General features: G+C 38.5%; 2 protein-coding genes across 6 annotated transcripts in view; one reads left to right on the top strand and one right to left on the bottom strand.

The window, feature by feature from the left end:
* LRBA (LPS responsive beige-like anchor protein) overlaps positions 1-2,225 on the top strand; it is a 346,581-nt gene extending 344,356 nt beyond the window's left edge. Inside the window, exon 58 of the mRNA XM_015861117.2 lies at positions 573-2,225. Within this exon, the coding sequence (XP_015716603.1) occupies positions 573-663 (91 nt within the window). The 3' untranslated portion in view covers positions 664-2,225. The remainder of the gene's footprint in view (positions 1-572) is intronic.
* A 6,846-nt stretch (positions 2,226-9,071) lies between these two features.
* DCLK2 (doublecortin like kinase 2) overlaps positions 9,072-21,972 on the bottom strand; it is a 71,794-nt gene continuing 58,893 nt past the window's right edge. For 2 of the 5 annotated variants that reach the window (XR_001554836.2, XR_001554837.2), the window contains 7 exons: positions 18,419-18,552; positions 17,262-17,339; positions 15,813-15,909; positions 14,106-14,186; positions 13,433-13,549; positions 12,306-12,388; positions 9,072-10,470 (listed from right to left, as the gene is read on the bottom strand). Coding sequence is in view for 3 of the 5 variants with exons in the window: in XM_015861111.2 (XP_015716597.1) it covers positions 10,249-10,470; positions 13,433-13,549; positions 14,106-14,186; positions 15,813-15,909; positions 17,262-17,339; positions 18,419-18,552 (729 nt within the window). In the remaining 2 variants the exon portion in view is untranslated. Of the gene's footprint in view, positions 10,471-11,466; positions 11,480-12,305; positions 12,389-13,432; positions 13,550-14,105; positions 14,187-15,812; positions 15,910-17,261; positions 17,340-18,418; positions 18,553-21,972 lie in introns of all 5 variants that reach the window. The other 3 variants (XM_015861111.2, XM_015861112.2, XM_015861113.2) reach the window with 2 other exon arrangements.

The raw sequence follows: 21,972 nt of genomic DNA, 5'->3' as shown, positions 1-21,972 counted from the left end.
CTATTGAAATGAAATAGGGAGTGATTGCAGGAATGTTCAAAACCACCAGAGCATTGAAATTGCTTTCAAAATTGAACACTTACATGTCCAGCAGAAGGCCACATCCAGTTCCTTCATGGATTAAATGGGGAAGGCTAGACTGAATGAAATGTGTCTCCCAGCCCTTCCGCACTTTGCTTTTTCACCACTACTTCATCCTACTCCCATGCTCCACAAAAAAACAAATAAGCCAGACAGTAATCTCAGGAAGCCTTGCAGGACAGTGGCACTGGTAAACAATCCTGTTGTCTGACTTTTGAGTGAATAGCAGCCTCAGGCCACCCATACAAAACTGTTGCATAGTGTTTTGTATGCTTTGAGATCCATAAATCTTCTGTCAGTGCCAGTGCAGATGTCAGCATTAGCTAAATTCACCGAGCTGAAGTCCTTGGAAAGCCCATCTTGTCAGCCCGGTAAGCCCTTCCAGCTCCAGCTGCCTTCCTGTACCTGTCTTGGTGTACTCCTTTGGTGTGCTGACTCACACCTGATCACACGGTGGTTCACTGACTAACATGGTATTGTCCTTTCCTCAGGTGCATACTGACCGGGATGGCATCAGGGAGCATAGTGGTTTTCTACAATGACTTCAATCGTTGGCATCATGAATATCAAACCAGATACTGATCTTCGTGGAGACCACAGTTACCATTAATATGGGCGGCTGTTGTTGGAATGAGACTGGCCATAGCACACCTCCCTTGGTGTCCTGTCACAACATTGCTCCTTATAAATAGCTATATCCTATCTGAATGTAACTTAAATTTGCTGGGAGAAGCAACCTATTTTTTAAAGTTAATCGCTATTTTTGTAGACTTTGCTTGACTTTTTTGGGGGAAGGGCTGTGAAGCAAAAAAATGGCTGCTGGGTTCTGTAGTTAAAAATCTATATTTTTAGTCATAATGAGAAGTCTATTTTGATCCCTGTATGTAAAAGAAACCTAAAATAAAGTCAGTTAAAACTCACATTCTAGATGTGTCATGAAGAAACAGATTTTTCCACCTGAAGCTTTATCTATGCCTTTGAAGAATATATGATTTTAACATAATGGAAATGAATTATGTCACTTGGGGTCTTTTAATCTGTGCTATCTATACTATACTTTGTCTTGTACTTTTCCAAATGATTGTACTACATCAGCACTGACATTTCTGAAAATCAATAGTAATATTTAAATTATGGTTAATGTAATGTTAAACTTTGCAAATGGTTTCCATCAATGTCAATATTCAGGCATGTTCCTATGCCTAGACAATTAGTTATTTTTAGTTGTTTGTTAACGTGCAGTTAAGAGAGCAATAGAGTTTGTGTTGCATCAAGTATGAATCCTTCCAGTTTTTACCTGACATCTCCTTCAAAGCACACCAAAATGTAGATTGTTCCTCAAAATCAGGAAGGCTGTTTGAAAGCCTTAAGCTCAAATCAGAAACCCACAGAAGTGGGGTTTTTTTGTGTGTGGTTTTTTGTTTTTTTCTTAATAGGTGCATTTACCAAAGCACACTTCTGCTGTCTGACTGTGAAAGCACTCAAAAGGCAAAATGTTTGCTGGTGCACAGCCTCTCTACAGCAGCAGAAGCACTAGACTTGCAGGTTGCTCTTCTTGTTTGTTCAGAACTGACCCCTGCAGTACTGTAGCACACACCATGTTCCTTTTCTGTATATGGCAGGAACATCTTTTATATTTTGCTATCACCAAAACTAGTCAGGTCCTGTCCAATCTTGTGAAATGCTCTCTTTCTTTTAGGAAATGAAAAATAATTTATATTAAGGAACAATAAGTTATTTTGGTGTTGCACAAATCTACTTTTCTACAAGATTGCTGTGCAGAACTCTGTGAAAATATTTGTGAAAAGAACTGTTATTGTTTTGTAAGTCTGTATTGCATAAAAGTATCTTCTTTGTATGTTGTGATCTATCAGTTGAAATTTACATTCCCTATCTGTATTGATACATACATACATTTCTCTAGCTGCCTACTAGCGCAGTTCCTGTTTTTCTAAGCATTTAGCTTCTATCTCTTTAAGTAAAGATTTGGAATGAGGAAATTCAGTTTGAGTGAAGAAATTAAATAAAATTGCATTTGTAATTGAGAGCTCGATTGGGACGTATTGTGTTCTTGTGGCTCAATGTTTGTTCACAAGAGAGAAAACAGGTGCTATGGCTGACACACATTAAAGTGGTGATTAAGCTTTCTGTGTTCTGCATTTTTAAACTGATATGATTGTAGTGGTATCAGTAAAGTTACTTTTATGTGTTTTGTGTAGCATAAAGATGATCTAATTTAGCAAAGGCTGTAGTTATGCTGTGATAAGTACCATCTGCAGTAAGTACCTGGTATACCAAGCAGTAAGATTTGTTACAAAAAAAATTGTACTGCACAATTCCTTAAATTCAGCAACTGTAATTCCCTGTGTATCCGAGGAGTTTGAGAAGAAATTGAAGTGCAATTTGAATTTTTCTCAAGCCATGAGTGCGTTTGGTATACCAAGTGGAAGCAAAAAAAAGGACATGTCAAAATGTTTGTGTGGCCAGATGTATCTTATCAAGTGGAAGTACTGAAAATGTTCTCTTTATAGTCTTCTGACCAAGGAAACATTTAGTTATTGATACAAGTGATAGTCTGTGATCTCAAATCCAAGATGTTTCGTGCGGAGCTGGTTTGGTAAGCATGGCAGCGAGCGCCTGTGTGAGCTTAGTTGTTGTAGAAAAGGCTCCATTAACTGCCTTTCCAAAGTGCAAAGGTGACTGCATCTGTGAGAGCTCCAGTGCCATCCTGAGCTGAATCCAACTGGTGAGTGCATACTGATAGCAGCTGTGCCATGGCAGAAAGTACTTCTTTGGGAAGCAGACTGTTTTCCTTTTCAGCATGAGGTTCTTCACATCACAAGCACTGTGGACAAGGAAATCTTCACCTACATCTCCAGAAGTGAGACTGAAAAAACCTTCCATGACTAGGCTGCTTGGCTGGAGGCAGCAGAAGGCAGGAGAAGCCTCTCTTTCCGTGGTAAGCACATACCTCAAGCACAGTGTTTGGTGGTGGAGTTCCTACCTGGAACATCAGCTCTGCTTGTGCTAGTTCATGTCATGAAATTTGTGCTGGAGCAGCAATAAAAGGGTTAATTTTGCAGCTAATCAGAGCAGCACCTGTGTCAGGTTCCTGCCTGCATGGGGAGACATCAACAGGTGCCAGTCAATAACCTACAGCTGAGCTGGCAGTTACTTGCAGATTGTTCTGGAAGAGGGAGTAGAGCAGAACTGCTTTTCTTCTTCCAGTTCTTTATTTCCTCAAAATGGACAAGGAGCCTTCACAAACAGTGTTTTTTACCTGGCAGTTTGGGCCTCCTTTTGTTCTGGTGAGTTCAAATGGCTTTTTTTTTCTTTTTTCAATTGGACATATGGCTGGTATTCTGGAAAGCAGCACTTATTGTTGTTGGAAGTTTGGTTTGTGGGGAAATACTGAACTCAAGTAGCTTGAAATCGTTTCTAGGCTTGTGGAAATTGCTGATGTGAGTTGTACAGGATCTGATGTGAGATGGTGTGAATTTCTGTTTCGAGATCCTTTCCTGCCTTGGTGCTGTTAATGTGCGTGGTCGGGCTGGGCATTTTTAAGCAATAGCAGAGTTTCTTCAGTTGATACTCAGAGAACAACAACAAAAAAACCCTGCGTGCTTCATAGAGGGCTGGCATTGTGGAACAAAAATTGTTCTTGTTTTCCTGTCCTATAACATGAAAGCCAAAACTGGGACTTGTGTGGGTACTGACTTTTATTGCAACTTCAGTGAGGACATAAATGCTATTAGGTATGTTGAGTATTAGACCAGGTATGGTGTCTGTTTGGATTATAGCTTTTCTGCTTTACACGCCAAGTTTCATTTTCATCAACATGTGAGTGGTGAGTGCTGCTGCTAGGGCACGACTGTGTCAAAGGGAATAGAAGATGGCTGTATTGTTTCTAAGTAGCTTACTGCATCCTAGCAAAACAAAAGCAGAGATGAGCCCTTCTGTGTGTGCTGCTCTAGACCAGTGTGAGCTTTCCTGGATGGAGTTAGGATGGTTGTGTAGAGTCATGTGAGATTTTACAACTTTTTAGAAGTCATGGGAAATCCAATGACTCTTGTAAATGAATTGTGATGCTATTAGGGAGCATATTATTGAAATGGAGAATGACTTGTTTATTTAGCAAAATCAGACATGAACTTGTACTTCGAGCTGTGTCATGTACTCAACTAATGGAAGATGTCTAGATAAGTGCTTTGAAGGCTGTGGTGTATGAACTGCATTGGGGGAAAAAAAGCATTGCTATTTACTAAGTGGTAAGAGTTTGATATATGATCATTTCTATTTTCTTCAAATTATAGATTTGTATTTGACTATTACTTTGTTCAATATGCGCCATGAGTCCTGAGCTGCAAAATCATGAAATGCAACTAATACAGCCGAGTTTGTTTTTGTGTTTAGAACAAACCGTGCCCAGCAAGATCTGTCCAGCAATGGACAGAAGGATTTGCAGATTGCCTTTTTTTTTTATTCTTTTGCATTTTATTGTGTTTATCATCCTACGTGTTAGCAGTCTGTATGTGAGCAAGCTAGCTGCAAAACCAAAATGTGACTGTTCTAAACAGCAGATAGAACAACAGAACTAGTGTCGTTGTAAGCAGAATATTTAAACTGTGTTTAAATGTTTGAAGTGTTTAAGCCCTCAAACCCTCTGGCAAATGTAAGTCTGGGGGAAAAGGAATAGTTGCAAGGCTTTGCTTCTCTGCAAGCTGCATTTTGCATGCTTCTCACTCTTTTATTTCCATTTCCAAATATGACAAAGTAATTTAAATCCAGTGTCATTCAGAAAGAAAGAAAATCAGAAGGAACAGTTGGAGGAAAACTCGGTGGATGGATGCATGGCAGCTTTCTTCTTCAGGCCCTGCCCGTGTGTATTTTTACAGTGCTGATTTAGTTTTACAATAATAATGAAAGACCCCCTCGCAAAGTATCACCTTCCTTCTGACAGAAGTGCTCAAAGGGCACTAAAAGGCAAACCCAGCCCCAAAGCAGTTGCACAGGTGTAGCTGTTAAGTCCCAACACAGTAGTGCCCTCAGGCATTCACAAAGGGTGCTGCCACCCTCTCTGCTGCTTCCGATGGTTTCCACTCTTCATTTGTGTTCTTGCTAATGACAAGTGCTTTCGATAGCCGAATGTGGCTTTTTGTCTCCTTTGTTTGTTTGTTTTCAAAGACCAGATAGATGCCACAGTGAATAGAAGCAATCTGTCATTTCCCTAGTTGTACTTAACACTTGCATTAGACTTGGAAAGGGATGTCAGGAGGAGTGCTGGATTACCTTGCTCTTTTCAGTCTCATAAAAAATCATTGTTGGGATAGTTCTGTATATCTCTCTTGCTTTCCAACTGCCATTTGAATGTAGGTTGAAAGAAATCTGCGTAAATGTCAAATACACTTCTCCATTTTCAAGTGGTAACAACTGATAAACAGAATCATAGAATCCTTAAGAGTTGGAAGGGACCTTTAAAGGTTATCTAGTCCAACTCTCCTGCAATGAACAGGGACACCACAGCTAGATCAGGTTTCTCAAGGCTCTCTCCAGCCTGGCCTTAATAGTCTCTGTGGATGGACTGGGCAGTCTGTTCCAGTGCCTCACCAACCTCACTGTAAGAGACTTTTTCCTTATATCCAACCTAAATCTTCCCTCTGTTAGTCTGAAATACTTATATAAAAGCAGATAATTACTTCAGTATGTGTACTTTGTTTATAATATGCTTGCTGTGTAAACATAGTGGTTTACACTGAGATGATCAGATACACTTCTGTAAACAGGAATTTGAAACCTGTTTTGAGGAGGGTACAGACAGCATTAGATCAAGTTAATGCTTCCTAACACTAATGTTCTTTTAATTTCAATTAGATAAGGGAAATAGCATCTTTAGAGTTCAAAGCTGTGATCCCTGTTGAAATTACAGACAGTGTCTTGCTTCTCATCTCCAAGGTGCTGGAGTGTATCCTTTGCTCTGCTCTGGAGCAGCACTAAGAGTTACAGCTCCAGTGGTACTGAGTACCTTGAATGTGCTTACAACTCAACAGCCATGCATCTGAGTTAGTAGCAAACAGTGCATAACTCTGCATTCTTATAATCCTTCCCCTGTGTTCCTGTTGGACCTTGCTTATCTCACTCTTCTGCCACTTGATGCTGTATTGCTTCAGAATATTGGATAATGAGTTTATTTCTGTGTAATGCCTTTTGGATATGAGAAAGGAGAATGTGCTGTCAACAGGCTGGCCTACCGGAGAAGGCAGCTACTGTTTTCACAGTGCACTTTTTTGTCACTTGAGAATGAGAGAAGAAATTTTACTTTTCATTATTTCCTACCTCTAAGTAGATTAGAGCAGACTATTCTTTCTTTGTACTGGAGAAATTCAGCGTATATAGGTGGTATCTGTGACAATGTTCTTTCAGCTTCTTTGTTCGAGAGCTGCATTTTTTTTCTGCTCTCTTCAGGTGTTGCAATGCCAGCATAACTCTTCTTATATATTTTCTTGCGTTCTGCAGAGCTGGCATTGCCAAGTTATGGTGGTTTGGAGTTGGTTTTTTTCTTTTTTTTTTTTCCCCCTGCATATGTAAATGAAAGCTAAACATTAGTTCCTCTATCCTGCAGCAACTTCTCACTGATAGTATTCTGCAGGAATAAACACTTCTTTATGGCCAACTGTTAAAGAGTAATCAAAATATTTCTATAACAAATACAGAAATATTCATGGGATCCTCACAGGGAATATGCAGTCATTAGAGCTGATACAGATCTCTGGCTGTAGAGCTGTGCTCTCAGAATTCTAATGAACAGGAAAGAAAAAAATGGGAATGAGGTGTTGTAAGAAACATCTTTCTTATATCTGGTATAGATAATTATGTTTTTAAACATAATATATATCTTTAATTTGAGAAAAGGAGCCCAGACGTTGAGTTTTCCTTATCACGTATTTAGTGAAAGGGGGGGGGAAGACTGTCTGTGCATAAAAGCAAAAGATATCTGCTTGCTGTTGTAGTACAAGGTGAGATTTACTGACCTATGCAGATACTGTTAATGACTAGCTGTAAGCATGAGCCAATGCCAGGTGATAGTAATTTCAGAAGGTATCTTCTTCCTTAATGTATTTAATGACAATGATTGTAATTAATTTTAAGAGCCAAGAATAGGGGTAATAGTAAGGGTAAATTTTGACAGCAACCACAGTGAACTTAGTGCTATGTTGATTTGCAGCTGGGATGGACTCAGTTCCATTAAGGAGATTTCAGATCTATAACTTGTGAACTTGACCTGCTGAGCTATACATGAACTGCTAATCACACTCAAAGAAGCTAACAATGGGGGCTTTTAAAAAGGGCTCATTTTTGTAGTTCCATTTTTTAGAACATAGGCAAGGTGGTAGTTGTGCTGAGTATTTGCAAATGCTGGCCTTTAATCAATATCTATCAAAACAATACATGACTTCCAGTCGTTTTTATAAATTGGAAAACATGACAATCCTCCAGATGAAAGGATACTTGAGTTTAAAGTTTTGGTTGATTCTTTCCCTTTAAAGCAGCACATGGTACTAGTTTACCATATCTTTTTATATTTTTGCCTTCTTTGTGCAAGTGATGGGTTGACAGAGTGACAGGTTAAATGAAAGCGCAGTAGATAACAAACTACATACTACTATAGAGCCTTCATCGAGTGTTTTATTATTAACCAGCATGTCTCTCTTTTGATGTTAAACTGTGATGCTTTGAGTAGCGTTACCGTACCACCTATGCAACCATAGCTTTATTGTCTTTGGTGCCAAATTAAGGCATAGAGAAATGATATGGCTTTCCTAAGGTCAAAGACTGAATTAAGAACTAGTCTAGATATACTATGTTTTTATCTGGTACGTTTAACACATGGTCAACATTAAGTAGGTAATTTTGATATAGCCTACCTGCTGTCTCCTCTGCAAACCTTGGTACTTGTCTATGAATATTTACGTGTTGGTCAGTCATAAACTTAGGGATGAGTACTAGATATTTAGCTCTTCATAGAAGAAGAAAAGGTATATAACTTGCAGTTTGTTACCTATCAGATTTTTGTCTTTCATAAATGCATGAGGCTTTGTGGAAGACAAATTGTTAGCTATCTCTATTAATCCTTGTTTGTTTTTCCTTTGTAAAATCAGTACCTAGGCCTACACAGCAGTGCACAGCTGAATATTCATCCTCTTAGGGGAAAAAAAAAAACCCTCAAAATGACCCATTGTTGATCATTTTGCTGCTACTTCCTCTGTACTCATCTCTTAATTCAATAATTTATCAGTCATCTCTGTTGAGGGCTCCCTTTCCTTGCTCTAGGTGATTGGGTTAGCCCATCCCATCTGAAAATTTTGCATCCCTTCAGTTTAGTCTGTGATTTACTACAGAACTTGCTAACTGTGTATGCATCTACCTAATGTGAGTCTCACCAGTTTCTGTGTAAGGTTAGATTACTGTCTTCGTAATTTTTCACTATGTGAAAATATAAATGTACTTAATTTTATACAATGTCCATTTACATATTTTCAAGTAATTTTGACCTCATTCCAGTAAGCCTGTAAAAAGAGTTAATTCATGATAACCATAGTTGCAATTTGGATTTTTTGGTCTCAGTCAAACCCAACAATTTTTCATTAAGGCCTGTAACACCTTTTCAAACCTGTAATATCATTTCAGATGTCCACAACTGCTTTTTTTGTTTGTTTTTCATCACTCTCAGCTATTCCATGAGCTTAGATTAGTGATTGGCATTTTGTGCACTTTACTGCCTCTTTGAAAGGCAAAGTATTTTCATTTATACTCGGTTGTGTATTACCTTGGTCCTCCATTGAAATCAAGGGACATGAAAAGAGTATGAGAAATACTCAGATTTATTTTATGAAATCTTCTTGCTGTGCACCTGAATGTTCAGATTCTTCAGAGACAAGGTGACTGAATTCTCTAAGAAATAAATGATTGAGAGCTGTTTTTTGTTGTTGTTTTTTTTTAATGAAGAAAGTTTATTGCAGGTCTTTTTTTTACAATTCTAGTAGAAAGTATAGCTAAGAAAGAAAATGACCTATGTCCAATTCAAAAGAACGAGCAAAGGAAAAGAATAAGCCGAATACATACAATATTGAACTAAGCAGTATGGTAAAGATAAAACCTCCTCTATCCATGACGGCAGATTAAGGATGTCTGCTCCCCTGTCCATGTTTCCAGTGCCTGCACCAGGTGAATGGGGGCAATAGTGCTGACAGACTGCTGCTAGCTACTGATGGCAGCTGCTTGGAGTAGCTCCTGTCAGCTCTCACTAGAACTAAAAGCTGCTCTGGCCATCCTAGCTTAGCACGCAGCAGGCGTTCTGTTTGCAGGCCTGAAGTCATTTTATTGTATCTAATATGTAGACTGACTCTGGAGAAAGGTGCGGATGTGATATTTGTGATGAGGATAGAAAATGGCCTTCCTCAACTCTGGTTTTCATTACAAATAAATGTCCAATGCTCGTGTTTACATCCAAAGTCCCTTTATTTAAATTCAAATTAGCTAAAACACTACCCTGCAGCCTGCAAGTCTGATAACAAACTTTATGCAAAAAAAAAATCATTCTTCCTTGTATCTCCTCACAGTATTTTACAGTTAGTTCACTACATTTTATGTGTTTGTTTATTTTTACGCGTGTGTGTGAAAATATGCCTCCTCAAGTCTGGTAGGCCCTTGCCTAAAAATGGAGGCATCAGAATAGAAGGTGAATCGAACTTTTCTTTCCTTGTCTTCCTCTCCTGATTTTCTGAGTATCCTCATCTGAACACATTGGGGCCCTCATGTAGAAGCCAGGCCAGGCAGTCCTTCATCATCACAGGTGCCTCTGCGTTTAGCTACACATTAAGTTAGTCTACTTAGAGCCCAAGACTGTGCGAATGCAGGAAATGAAACTAACACAGATAAGTTAAAAATCATCTAACATTACCAGAATCTTTTCCCCCTACTGCTGATGGCAAAGTCACTCAAAACACCACATTTACTCACCCGCTTTAGAAGTTCAGTCTCTTGTGGCAGAGCCTGCTCTGGGCTCGCCACAGGAGGGTGCAAGAAAACTGAAAACAAACTGTCATGTGAAATGAAGAGAAACCGTGGGAAGAGCGCAGGGGCGTTCGGGTGGATTTGGTTTAGTCAGTCCTACGCACCAGGCTGCTCCCCAGCTAACTCAGGAGACGCTGAGGTGGGGAGCGTGGGGGATCTGACTGGCTCAGAAGCAGCAGGGAGGAGGGTCTCAGACCCGGCTGCACGTGGGTCAGCAGCTGCAGCAGTAATTGCAGAAGTTTTCTCCATTCCAGCTGTACTGGAGTCCTGACAGCGCTTGCTGCAGAAAATCTGACTCTCTTTATCTAGAGCTGTGTTCTAAAAACAGACAAAAAAAAAAAAAAACAAGGCAAAAGAATACAAAAAACAGCAGTTACATCAAAGCTCTGTGTTAAATTCAGGGTTAAAACAATCTACAAGACATTAAGTGCATGCAATAGAGCCAGAAAAAAAGGAGAAATAACATTAGAAAACTTATAAAATGTTTGGTATTTTAAAGTGTTGGCTTTGGAAAAGCCAACTTGGCTTTCTTCAAAGTTTGCCGTGGTGGTCCAAATTGACAAGTTTTTTTTTGCAAGTCTGACGTGGAGGAAAAACCAACAACAAGCAATTGTGGTGTTGTCTGAACTCTTTTTATGTCAGCAAAACGCATGTACCTGCATTTGTGCAGACACAGAGGGTTAACTAGATACCTTTTAATTTGAACATAATATGCGCTTCTGTAAAGACCAGAACTATTGGTGTGTGAAGGTAACAGCTGGAAGCCTAGGGAGGTTTTTTTTATCTCAGAGTAGAGTCCCTTACTGCTTGTTTTTTAAAAGTTAACAGAACGCAGTGACAAAAGCTCATCATCTCTGAATACTGTAACTAAAAATGCAAGTGGGAGAAAAAGAAGTAGATTAACCTGGAAACTGAGAACTCTGTGGTGCATCAGGTAGATTGTGTTGGAAAATGTGGTGTGTCTGCTAAATCGTACAACCTCTGAAAATATGCTCTAAAAGCTATTGCAAATACATTACACTGTGGGCTAATGTTTCATTTCTAGTAGAACATATGAAGTGAGCAAGAGGGAAATCTGGCAGTTTCTATGTCAGAAGTTTCAGAATTGCTTTCGAGGACTTAGAGGGACAGCATAATACAGCTTAACACAGAAGACTTCTTTGCAGGTGTTTAAGATTTTTACTTTAGTGTTTTTGTGTGGCTTTAAAGCTCTTTCCACTTCAGACTGGCTGAATTATTTCTCCTTTCTCCTTGAGACAGACGGAGCACATGTATTTTTGTGCAGCAGAACAAAGCACTGCAGTTAGTACGTACCATTGCCTTGGACCTATTCAGAGGAAAGCAATGCAGGCATGGGGAAAGGAGGAAAAAGGAAGGAAGCAAGGGACAGAAACTAGACTTACTTTAAGCAGAACTAACACAATTGCAACAAATTTAGATTAGCAGAACAGTTTTAAACTGACAAAAAATAAATAAATAAATAATGAGTTAACAGCAATATGCTTTTAAGGGGCAGAAAAAGTCTCCTATCCAAGAGCACTGCAGTAGATATGTGCAGTTTTACTTATCTGTCACATGATGGTATTATCTGCATTGTCCAGATGACAATATTTGAAAGAAGTGATGCTAAAAGGGATTCCATTAAATATGCAGGTGGACTGATCTAGCAATCACAATGCACTACAATACATAACAGTTACAATACTGTGCTTGTCTGAATGTTTTTAAGTGTTGATGTACGTGAAGAACAGGATAATAACTACGTTTTAATGCTCTAAATAAACCAGGCCAAGAGTAACAAACTTGGGGCTTAGCTCTCATTAAATAACACTGTTTTGAACAGTTTCTTTTCCCTTCGTCACTAACTTGAAGCTGCTTTCAAAACTAAATATTGAACCATTTCCATCCTTCCATAACTGTTAGGGGGAAATAAGGCAGGAAAAAAAGGAAAAATCGAAAGATTTAATAACGTGTACTTTCTTGGCTGAAGTGTTGGCAGTAGTAACAGAATTGAGGGGGAAAAACCACACCAATAAGAAGCCAGAAGCTACGCTGTGACGAAGATCTGAAATAAGCTTAAGTCACATGCAAGTTGGAGAGGGGCTGAGAGTTAGAATTAAAATTGCTTTTGTTACATATATTGCATTTTATACCAGTTTTCAGCTTCAGGCTTATCCATAGTCTCAACAGAATAAAGAATGAAGCTCTGAAGTCCCTCTCAAACTGTCAAGTCAAACTGTCAAATGAAATGCAGACAACAGCATGAACCTGAAATCCATTCTCTGACTTCTCTCATTTTTGTGTTTCCACTCTTCCTACTGGCTATTTAATTCATGTCAATGTATTTGCAAAAAGCATATACATATGTACACATGTTATTTAAGTTCTCCTACTTTCAAACTATAAGAACAACTGTTTGGCAATATAAGTAGGCTGGATATTCAGAATAGTTACTTCTAGCAAGGAAAAAAAATCACTGGTACTTTACTATCAGTGATAGTTTTATTTTTCTTCCGGTGATGAAAGATACTATTTGTATGCAGAGCATGTTTTCACATTAGACATCAGTGGGCCCTGATACAGGAATGGCAGCTCAAACTCTTGAAATTTTGTATTTTTCTTTGAAAAGGTGACCCATCAATTAGAAGTACAGTTCTGAGCACTGATAACAGGGAACTCTACTGCATTTCTCCTACATACTTCTACTGGGCAGGTGCACCACTTACGTAAGTTAAGCTGTACATCATCCAGTTCCCTTTGTATGCTTTGATTAATGTTCCCCATGAGGAACATACATAAAATACATAGCTAGAGTTGCAGTGGGACAAAATCAATGTGTTAAATGTTCAATAATATGAAAAGAATTTCTGAATGGAAATCTGGTTTTCCCACAAACACAGTATTGAACAACAGATTGCTCAAGATGGAGCATTGCTTGGGCAGAATGCAGGAGTCTACGTCAGCAACTAGCTGATCAGTATGATTAAAGTTACAGCTTTTTTAATGAAGGATATTGAGTTATTAATAAAGTAATTCCGTCTCAACATACTACTACTTAGTGTTTACGTGTATCTGAAAGCTTGCTTTTGTAGCTTAGCTAGCACACTGTGATAGACTTGGATGCTCTCAAGCAACAGCAGGACAATCCATACAATACACAATTAGAATTAGGCACTATTCTAGCTTTGCTTTTGCTATTCTTGCACAACACATGCTCATAGAGTACTTAGAAAAATATGTTAAGTACAATATGAATGTATAAAAACTTTATTTCTCTTACCATGATGACAGAAACCCCAGCAGATGTATTATTTTGCTTGGGTAGGGTGTTGTTAAAGTGCTGCTTCAGTTTACCTGTTACTTCAGCTTGCATATTATTCTCCTGGGAAGTGTCATCCTGTATTAGAACAAACACAGTACTGAAGGTAAGGAAAAAATAAGGTCGGATAAAGTAACTGAGCAAAAGAGAAATGTTCTATTAGACAGAGGTACTACCTGCATAGTAACCATTCAGGTGAGCAGCCCAAAAATGAATGCCCTCTATTATTTGAGATATGGTTCAAACCATTTGAGATAAACTATGTAGGAAAGGAACCTAGCAAGTGCTCTTTTGTGTCTGACCTTCTGCTTCTTAAAATGCCACGTGACACTGTGTAACTCAGTCCATGAATTTGTCCCACAACAACCTTTTACCTTTTAACAGTATAGTTATGCTTTGTTAAAAGTGTATTTGTCATTTGTCAGCATTTTATATGGTTGTTAACAGAGTTAGCAACAGCTGAAGCTTATTTCAGGCTCCTGCTAGTCTCTCGTATGTGTAAATGGGAATAGTGATTGAATAAACAGAAATGGGTATAGCAGAATTAGGTTGCTGCTTCTGAGGATTACATTGTAATAGTTAAATTTATAGATGCAATATCAAGTTAGAGACAAGTACAATGTAATTTACTCACTGACACCCAGGGATGGCTTAAGATCTGTGCTGCTGTGTATCGGGCTTCAGTATTCACATGTAGCATCAGGCTAATTAACTCCTTTATAAAGAAAAAAGGACAATGAGAATGGGAAAGAAAATTACAGTGGAAAGTCCTTCACTGAGTTCTTTTCAGTGCAACATTCTAATGACATGCGTGTTCACAAATTCTTCTAACCAGACAAAAAACTGCTCTTCCAAACATCAGCTATAATGGTCCTGTTTGTTCTCTGTACTCATACAGGTGACCAGAACAAAACAAAACCTGGGGTAGACATGATCCTGAATGGGCAGTGCACAGTCACAGTACGTAAAGAGCACAAATCGGAAGTATGAAAACTGCTGAAATTGTTTGAAAATCATGTTCCTTTATGTATTCCTCCAGCATAAAAGGACATTCATATCACTTCACCAGCTTAGAATCACCTTCCGTAGGAAAAAGAATATTGATGGGGAAAATTGCTTAATTCTAATTGTATGCTCAGATCCCAAACAATCTGAAGTTGTGGCTTTCTGGCTTTCATCACAGTTTAGAGGCACTAGTGCAAATGTCTTCAGCTTTATCAGATAGCTTCATGGACCTTTTGTTAATGATATGACTTCACTGCTTACACAAGTGATAACTCTTAAAGAGGTTGCTGATGCAAAGCAGTCAGTAAAGTTAAAAACAAAACAAAAGTCCCAGAACTTCCTTCAGTTCAACTAATTACGTAACTAACAACAAATTTGCAGGTATGATTCAAGACAAATGTTTTCCTCTCTTTAATGAACAAGCTCATGCAGAGTCAATTACCTGCCTTGGAAAGCTTTTTATAGCCTCTTAAGTTGTCTGGCTTTATGTTCAAGAGATTAAGAAAAGGCCTCTTCAAGCAGGTGACATACTAAAGGGAGAGGTTTTTCAACCACCCAAATCATTATCAATGTAAGTCTGAAATGAAAAAGCTGCTTCTAGTGCTAAGATTGAAGGGCTTTTATTCACAGTGCAAATCTGTAAGAGCGAGGAGATCACTGGGAAACACTGGCAAATGAAAAAAGAACTGCTTTCAGGTAACAGCCATTGGGAAGCTCAAGAAAAAAAATTTCAACTTCTCATTATCTGAATAATAGGAAACTGCCACTTGCTAATGAGAATCCTCAGCTATTCAGAGCACATTACTGAATGAAGAAGTGGAGTTTAAAATTTGGAACTTTTACTCTACAGATCCAATCATTTTAAACACAAATGGCAATGGTAAGAACTACTAACAATGGCAAATCAAGCTAGCTGTACCTCCTGGGAAGTTGTCAAGAGTGAAACAGAAACAAATAATATCAGTTGCATTAATTCCACATAGTAATAATTGTTCTTTTAAAGGAAAGACAGGAGGGGAAAATTCATTTACATAACAGTGGTAGTGCTGAATCTGCTATAAATAGTCCATCATCAAATAAACCAAATTACATGTGATGCTCAGTGAATACAAGAGGCATTCTGCTGCACTTTTTCACTTGGACAATACCATGATGGTAGGGTAGGCCTGCAAACCTGAGCTTTCATCAAGCGCCATTAAGCCAACTGAAAAGGCACAGCACCTGGAAGGGTGGTTAACATTCTGATGTGAATGTTCTATCTCGTGTTTCCAACAGGGCACAGTCTTCTCAGTAATTTGTCAGAAAAGCTCTTTAGAGTTAGAAGATATATCAGTACCTTTGCTGAATCTGTGATGTTATCCCAGTAGGGTGAAGGAAATTCCAGCTTCCCAACAAGTATCTGATCGAATAGGTCTTCCTGAAGGTTGTTTTCACTGTGGAACAGCAACAATGAAAGAAATCAGGACAATGAAAATCATCACATGAGTTTTAAATTTGATATTTGAAATGGAACAGAAATGATGTTATATCAGTTATTGTAAGTGCCTAATTTGCAGGCTTATGTAGTGATGGCACCTCTGAGTTCTTTGCCACAGTTATGCTTTAAGGAGTGATGAGAACGGAAGAATAATATTGAGGTGAAAGGGTTTCCACTGGAATGGAGACTACAGAGCTAGCACACGATGCAGTGAGAGGAATGTGATTCAAAAATAAGTCATTTGCCCAGCCTAGCTCCAAAGGACCTGCCAAACAAAAGGCATGTAATGGGGCAAGAATAGCAGTGAAATGAGCCTCTTCTTGTAAGCAACTGGATTTTAAATGTATTCCACAGAGAAGATATGGAAAATGTGCAGTAGACTGGGTACTGGCAGGCTACTAACTGGATAATTATGTTTGCATCAAAAACATGGTATCATAAATATTCAGGAATCAGGCAGTGCTGCTTTTTATTTAAACAAACAAACCAAAACTTCTGTTGGCCTTAGCCACTGTGAACATCCACTCAGCCTCTCACTATTAAGAGAAAATGAACCTTTTCTGTTGGTTTTTCAACAAATAATTGCTAATAATTTGTTAAGACCTGATTCTGATGGCATGGTATGAACTCATTGCCTCCTCACCCCAACTTCTGTTAGAAGCAGTTACAATTTATTAGTGTATGGCTTTCAAAACATGTTTTCCTTTTTAAGCAAACTATTTGTATAAATAATGCAAAGGGAAGAATTCCTTATTAAAATATGTTAATTCCTTTCTCTCCAAAACAAAATAATGAGCGAAACACATCTGTCTTATTTTTAGGCTTTATTCATACTGTGACATTGAGAATCACATTCACAAACCCCATCAACCATATGACACTTACCAAAAGTGATTAACAAGATTAAAAATTCATCGAAAGCAAATTCTTCTCCTCAGCTCTGAATGCCATTAACTTTCCCCTTGACTCTAAACCACTAAGTTGCTGTGTCCAAACAGAAACACTAGAGGGCAAAGCGTGCACATTCGTTGAATTGGGTCCCAGGTAGCAGACAAAAGGAAAATAAACTGCTCTCGCCATGCCCCAGCCCTGGACACAGTGGCACAAGCCAGTTGCTCCCATAGAAAACTGAGCATGTAAAACTGACCTCAAAGCCTGATGAGATGGACAACTGAAACCAACTTTAAAAAGCATCGGTCTATTGTATATTTTTTCCACAATGCCTTTTCCAGGAAGATAGATGGGGCTTACAAACAGAAATGATTTGGGTGTTCAGTATTTTTCCTTCTGACTTATAGAGATGCTCACCTGCGAAAAGGTGGAAATCCACATAACAGTATGTATGTGATCACGCCTGCAGCCCAAATATCCACCTTTAAGCCGTATCTGAGGAAACAAGATTGCATCACTTGTATTGGATTGAAAAATGATTGTTTCTTGGAGTGACTTGCACAGTTACATTAAACAGACGTATGTTATTTGGATATGTGGATTCTACTTGGGATCCTTCACAGTCTTGGAAGCCTTTGTGGCACCACTTCCGTGGAACTTCCCACCTCCTCCCACCGCTATAAGCCTCAAGGCTATCCAGGGTCTTCCAAATACACTTCCCCAATCCAGAATCCCTGATGATAGAAGACAAGGATGTGCTTTCTTAGTGCTGCAGTAACTGTCTCTAACGTTATCATGTGTTGCTAAGCAACAAGAAAGATACTGATTCTCCAGTCTCCTAAATGAATAAGTAACAAAGGGATAAAGAACTGCGCCTTTCTTTTTAAAGCACATAGATGAAAATGCTAGAAGTCAGAAAGAGGTCCTTTTTTATTTTTCTTCTTTTTTTTTCCCATTTCTTTTCCTATCCACTACCTTCAGTTTGTCCAAGTTTAAAACGTGCCAATGAAGTGCCCTGTGACGTTTGAGCTTGCTGCAGCTCTGAAATATTTCCCAATATCACAAATACAATGAAAGATGCTCAAATCAACCCAACAAACCTTACTCCATTTGGAGGACCAAATTCACAGTTAAGGCAAGAGGCAGCTAATACGGAAGGGAGATCTCTTGTCTAATAGATAGCAAGACTTACAAAAAATGTTTTGTATTTGGGCAACCAACTGTTAAATACAGAAAAATTGGGTTATTTAATTGAACTGTGTCAACAAACATTATGCATCACCCAAACGAGGTCACTTGAACATGATCTAACTAGACCTGCTCAGAGCACAGGTTTAAACAAACACCCAATGGGGGGGTCCTTGAGAGATGGTAAGGAGGTGAATGTGTGCCGTGAGAGCAAGTGAGGAAACTGGCCTCACTAAGAAACTGAATGATGCCTGTTTCTCATAATTATTCTGGTTGAAAGAGACTGAGGACCATCCTGCCAGAGCATTGTAGTTCTTACAACAGTTAGGAGCTACCTTACAAAAATGACAGGTTACAAGACCTATGTCTTAGTTACTCATCCTCACCCTGTTTCTGCAATGATTTCTGGAGCCACGTATGTGGGTGTACCACAGACAGTATATAAAGGTCCTTCAACCACAGTTGCCAGTCCGAAGTCTCCCAGCTTCAAAGATTTGGTTCCATCTGCATACTCACATACCTAGAATCAGCAAAATAGAAACAAAACAATGAGGAGGATATTGGGATTTTAATTTTATTATTACTATTTTATAAATAATCAGCACCACGTGCAGAATGTAGGATAAAGGAGGTAATTTCCACAGCCACGTATTAAAATTGGGATGGGTCCACAAATCTTGAATGTGTTCTAAGCTACAGACTTTTGAAATACCAAGTTTCACTTGAAAGTCCAGACATGAATAATGTTAATTAAAAAATGGGAAAAAAAAAAAAAAAAAGAAGAAGAAGAAAATTCATGAAGATACTTTCATGCTGTAATTTACTCAGTTTTTCCTGTTTTTGTAAGCTCCAATAAAAAGCCAAAAAGTCAGCATTCCTCTCCCTAATATTTTGTAACTTACTTACGTAGCCATCTCTGTGTAAGTTCTAAGTTTGAAATGTTAGTTGCTGTCTGGACACTCTCAGAGAAATTTCTTAATGTGTCTGATGTAAAAATATCTTAGGAAAAAAAAATACACAAGGAAATTATATCACTCCTCAGGATGAAAATAGGCTCCAGTTAAGCCATGCCTTTGCACTTCTGTGAAAACACTGCATCTCCTTTGTCATAAAGGGAGGGAATCCAGGTTTCTCTAAGAGTGCCTAGACTGGAATAGGAATAGGCATGCTATAAGAGAAAGCATTGGCTGAAATACCGATGCTGAAGTTATCCAGTGATACTTGTGCTATCTGATAAATCCTATGCATGGAGATTTCTGCTGTTTCTAATGTGTCTTCCAATTCTGTTTTTCCAAGGAGACAGACAAAATTATAAGATGCTAAAGTACTTCTTGTTACTAGCTCTACAGCTACCTCAGTAAAATACTGTTATGTCACCTTTCCCTACCCATTATTTTTTGTGTTCCATTGAGTGATGTCACCTTCACCAATTAATCCTCATATGTATTTGCTTTTCATCATAGAATTCAGTGTAAGAATATCTGTAGGGTTAGAGCTACCATCCGGAAACACTTGGTAAGAGACTACAACTGGGAGTGTTTGTTTTGGACAATATCAATTACTGTCGTTTTTTCCAGCTTTTTTTTTTTTTTTTTTTTCCTTCTTTTTCACAAAAATCTGAGCAAAATACATCTGTTCTGCTACTTCTAAGTACAGTGAAGCATCTGAGAAAAGCGTGTGTCAGATAACAGATTTTGCCAGGGAAGCAGGAGTGCAGATAACCTTATTTGTATTGCTCTACAGCTGTAGCAGTTTGAAAAATGAAAACAAACAATGATATATTTGGAATCAGGCTGTCACCAGGCTGATCTTTTCTGATCCTAAGATTTCACAGCTGGCAATGGTTGAATCCATTGATTGCTTCCTGAACCCAATATATATTTACTCTCATTTATTGACAGACTATGCCCAGATGAGAGCAGCAGGCTATTTGGATGAAGTCTGAAATGAGATCAACAGATTTAGAAGTGGAGTGCCAACATTGCAATGAATAATCACACTCATATCCATAAACATTCATCTGCTCTGCCCCGGATAACAACTGTACGAAAACAATTTATCTGAACAGTGATATGAAACTTTCAGCTGTGGATGGTTCTTGTAATTGTCAGATTTACATTATGCCCTATGATCTCCATTCTTACATATTTTTCTTCTGCCTTGAGGAATGAAGAACAAACTTGCGGTGAAATATCTGCACTAGCATTTTGTTCTGATAACAGCTTAGTTCAGTGTGGTTTGTTACCTGATGGTACTGCTCTCTCCACCTGTTTACTATCCACCACACAACGCACCAGATGAGCATGAAAGAATAAATACTTGTTCACCACAATCAGAGAAGATTAACAAAAGTAACAATAGATTTCAAAGTTAAACATGGCACTTCTATAGGAGTAGCCAAGTCCACCAACTACCAGTGCCTTCCAAAAAGATACCCTGAAATAAATGAAAAAGAGGACTATAGCCTGAGGATAAAGACACATGTAATAACCCTTAAAATAACTGTATTTGGCCACACAGCTTGCTCTGAGTTAGGTGCAGTGCTGTCAGATCAGCACAGCAGCAGTGATGTTTCTGTGCTCTCTTTGTTCCACTGCAAGGCAACAGATTAGCTCCTTTGTTACACCATGGCTATGCTGACTGTTAAATTATGGATTGGGGTTAAGTTTCTGGTTGCTTGCTCTAGGGAAAGAGGAGAAAAATGGTATGGCAATTTCTTGCCACAGTGCAGCTGGAGCTAGTGTTCAACTGAGCTGTCTGCCAGCTATGTAGGTCAGCCCATGATATAGCCTGAAGCAATTAAAGCAGGGAGAAAACCAAACCTAGAATGTTGATAAGTTTTAGACATATTAAAAAATGTAACAACATACTTGTAACTGATGGGGACCTAGAGATTGGCAGCTAACATCAGATTGGTTTAAAATCTCTTGCTAGCCAAATATTTTGTAGGAAATGTCTTCCTAAGCTTAGTCTCACTGTTGCAGTCACACTAGGAAAGTTCAGTAATAAGAAACATGACTGAGAAGTACTTAGATTTCTGTGCAGACCCAAATGCCCCTGACTCAAAAGCCCTATAAGAATATATCTCATCTTGTTCTGAGTTACTTTGCAGAGGAAATAAGGCAGCTTATGGTAGAAAGTAAAATATTATACACAGTAATAACAGGAAAAATACACATAAGCAACTGGATCAACAGCAAAGGAAACCATAAGCACACATCCCATATACATTAATAGTTCGTTTCTTTTTTTTTTCCCCTAAAGTGAAATATTTATGATGTTATCACAATTTCAGTGGAATCTGGAACACAGCATTCCTGCATCTCTAGAATGGTTGAAATAATTTATCTTTTTTCAGATAATTGAATAGCACTTGGGTAGTGAGGCCTTTGTTCCTTTCTCTATATAATTCATATCATTAATTGAAACGTTTGTTTTTTCCTTGATGAACAGATACAGCCTATAAGAATAATAGCATATATTTTTGATTCCGTGACAGTAAAGAGAATGTATTTCAGAGAGCTGGATGAACCTGTGCAAAAGAACCAGCTACTTCCAAGCACAGGTAGCAACTGATGGGCATTATTTGCATTTGCACTCAGTACTGATCTGCTGTCTCAGCATGCTGGTATTGTCAATCACTATGAATAGGACTTGCATCCGTTGCGTAATCTCTTTGGGCTTTCTAGGCAGAAAGGACATTTGTGCCTTTTTATAATTGATTCGAATACCAATGAGAGTTTAAAGCGTATTTAGATTGGTTGTATTTGAAGACGTGCTGATAATTAAGCGATAAATTTTCTCTTTTATGTGCTGGGTTGCTATGTTTTCCAGGAGAAGCTTTCGCCCCTCTTTCTTTTGCTAAACATTCTAATTTATTTGTGGGTTTATGTCAGTTGCTGAAGACTGCCAGTGGAATTGGTTGGGAAGGAAGTAACTA

The sequence above is a fragment of the Coturnix japonica genome, chromosome 4, assembly GCF_001577835.2.
Source record: "Coturnix japonica isolate 7356 chromosome 4, Coturnix japonica 2.1, whole genome shotgun sequence".
In the NCBI taxonomy this organism is placed as follows: domain Eukaryota; kingdom Metazoa; phylum Chordata; class Aves; order Galliformes; family Phasianidae; genus Coturnix; species Coturnix japonica.
The sequence above is the reverse complement of the archived record's forward strand: the minus strand, read 5'-3'. Positions and strand labels throughout refer to the sequence as shown.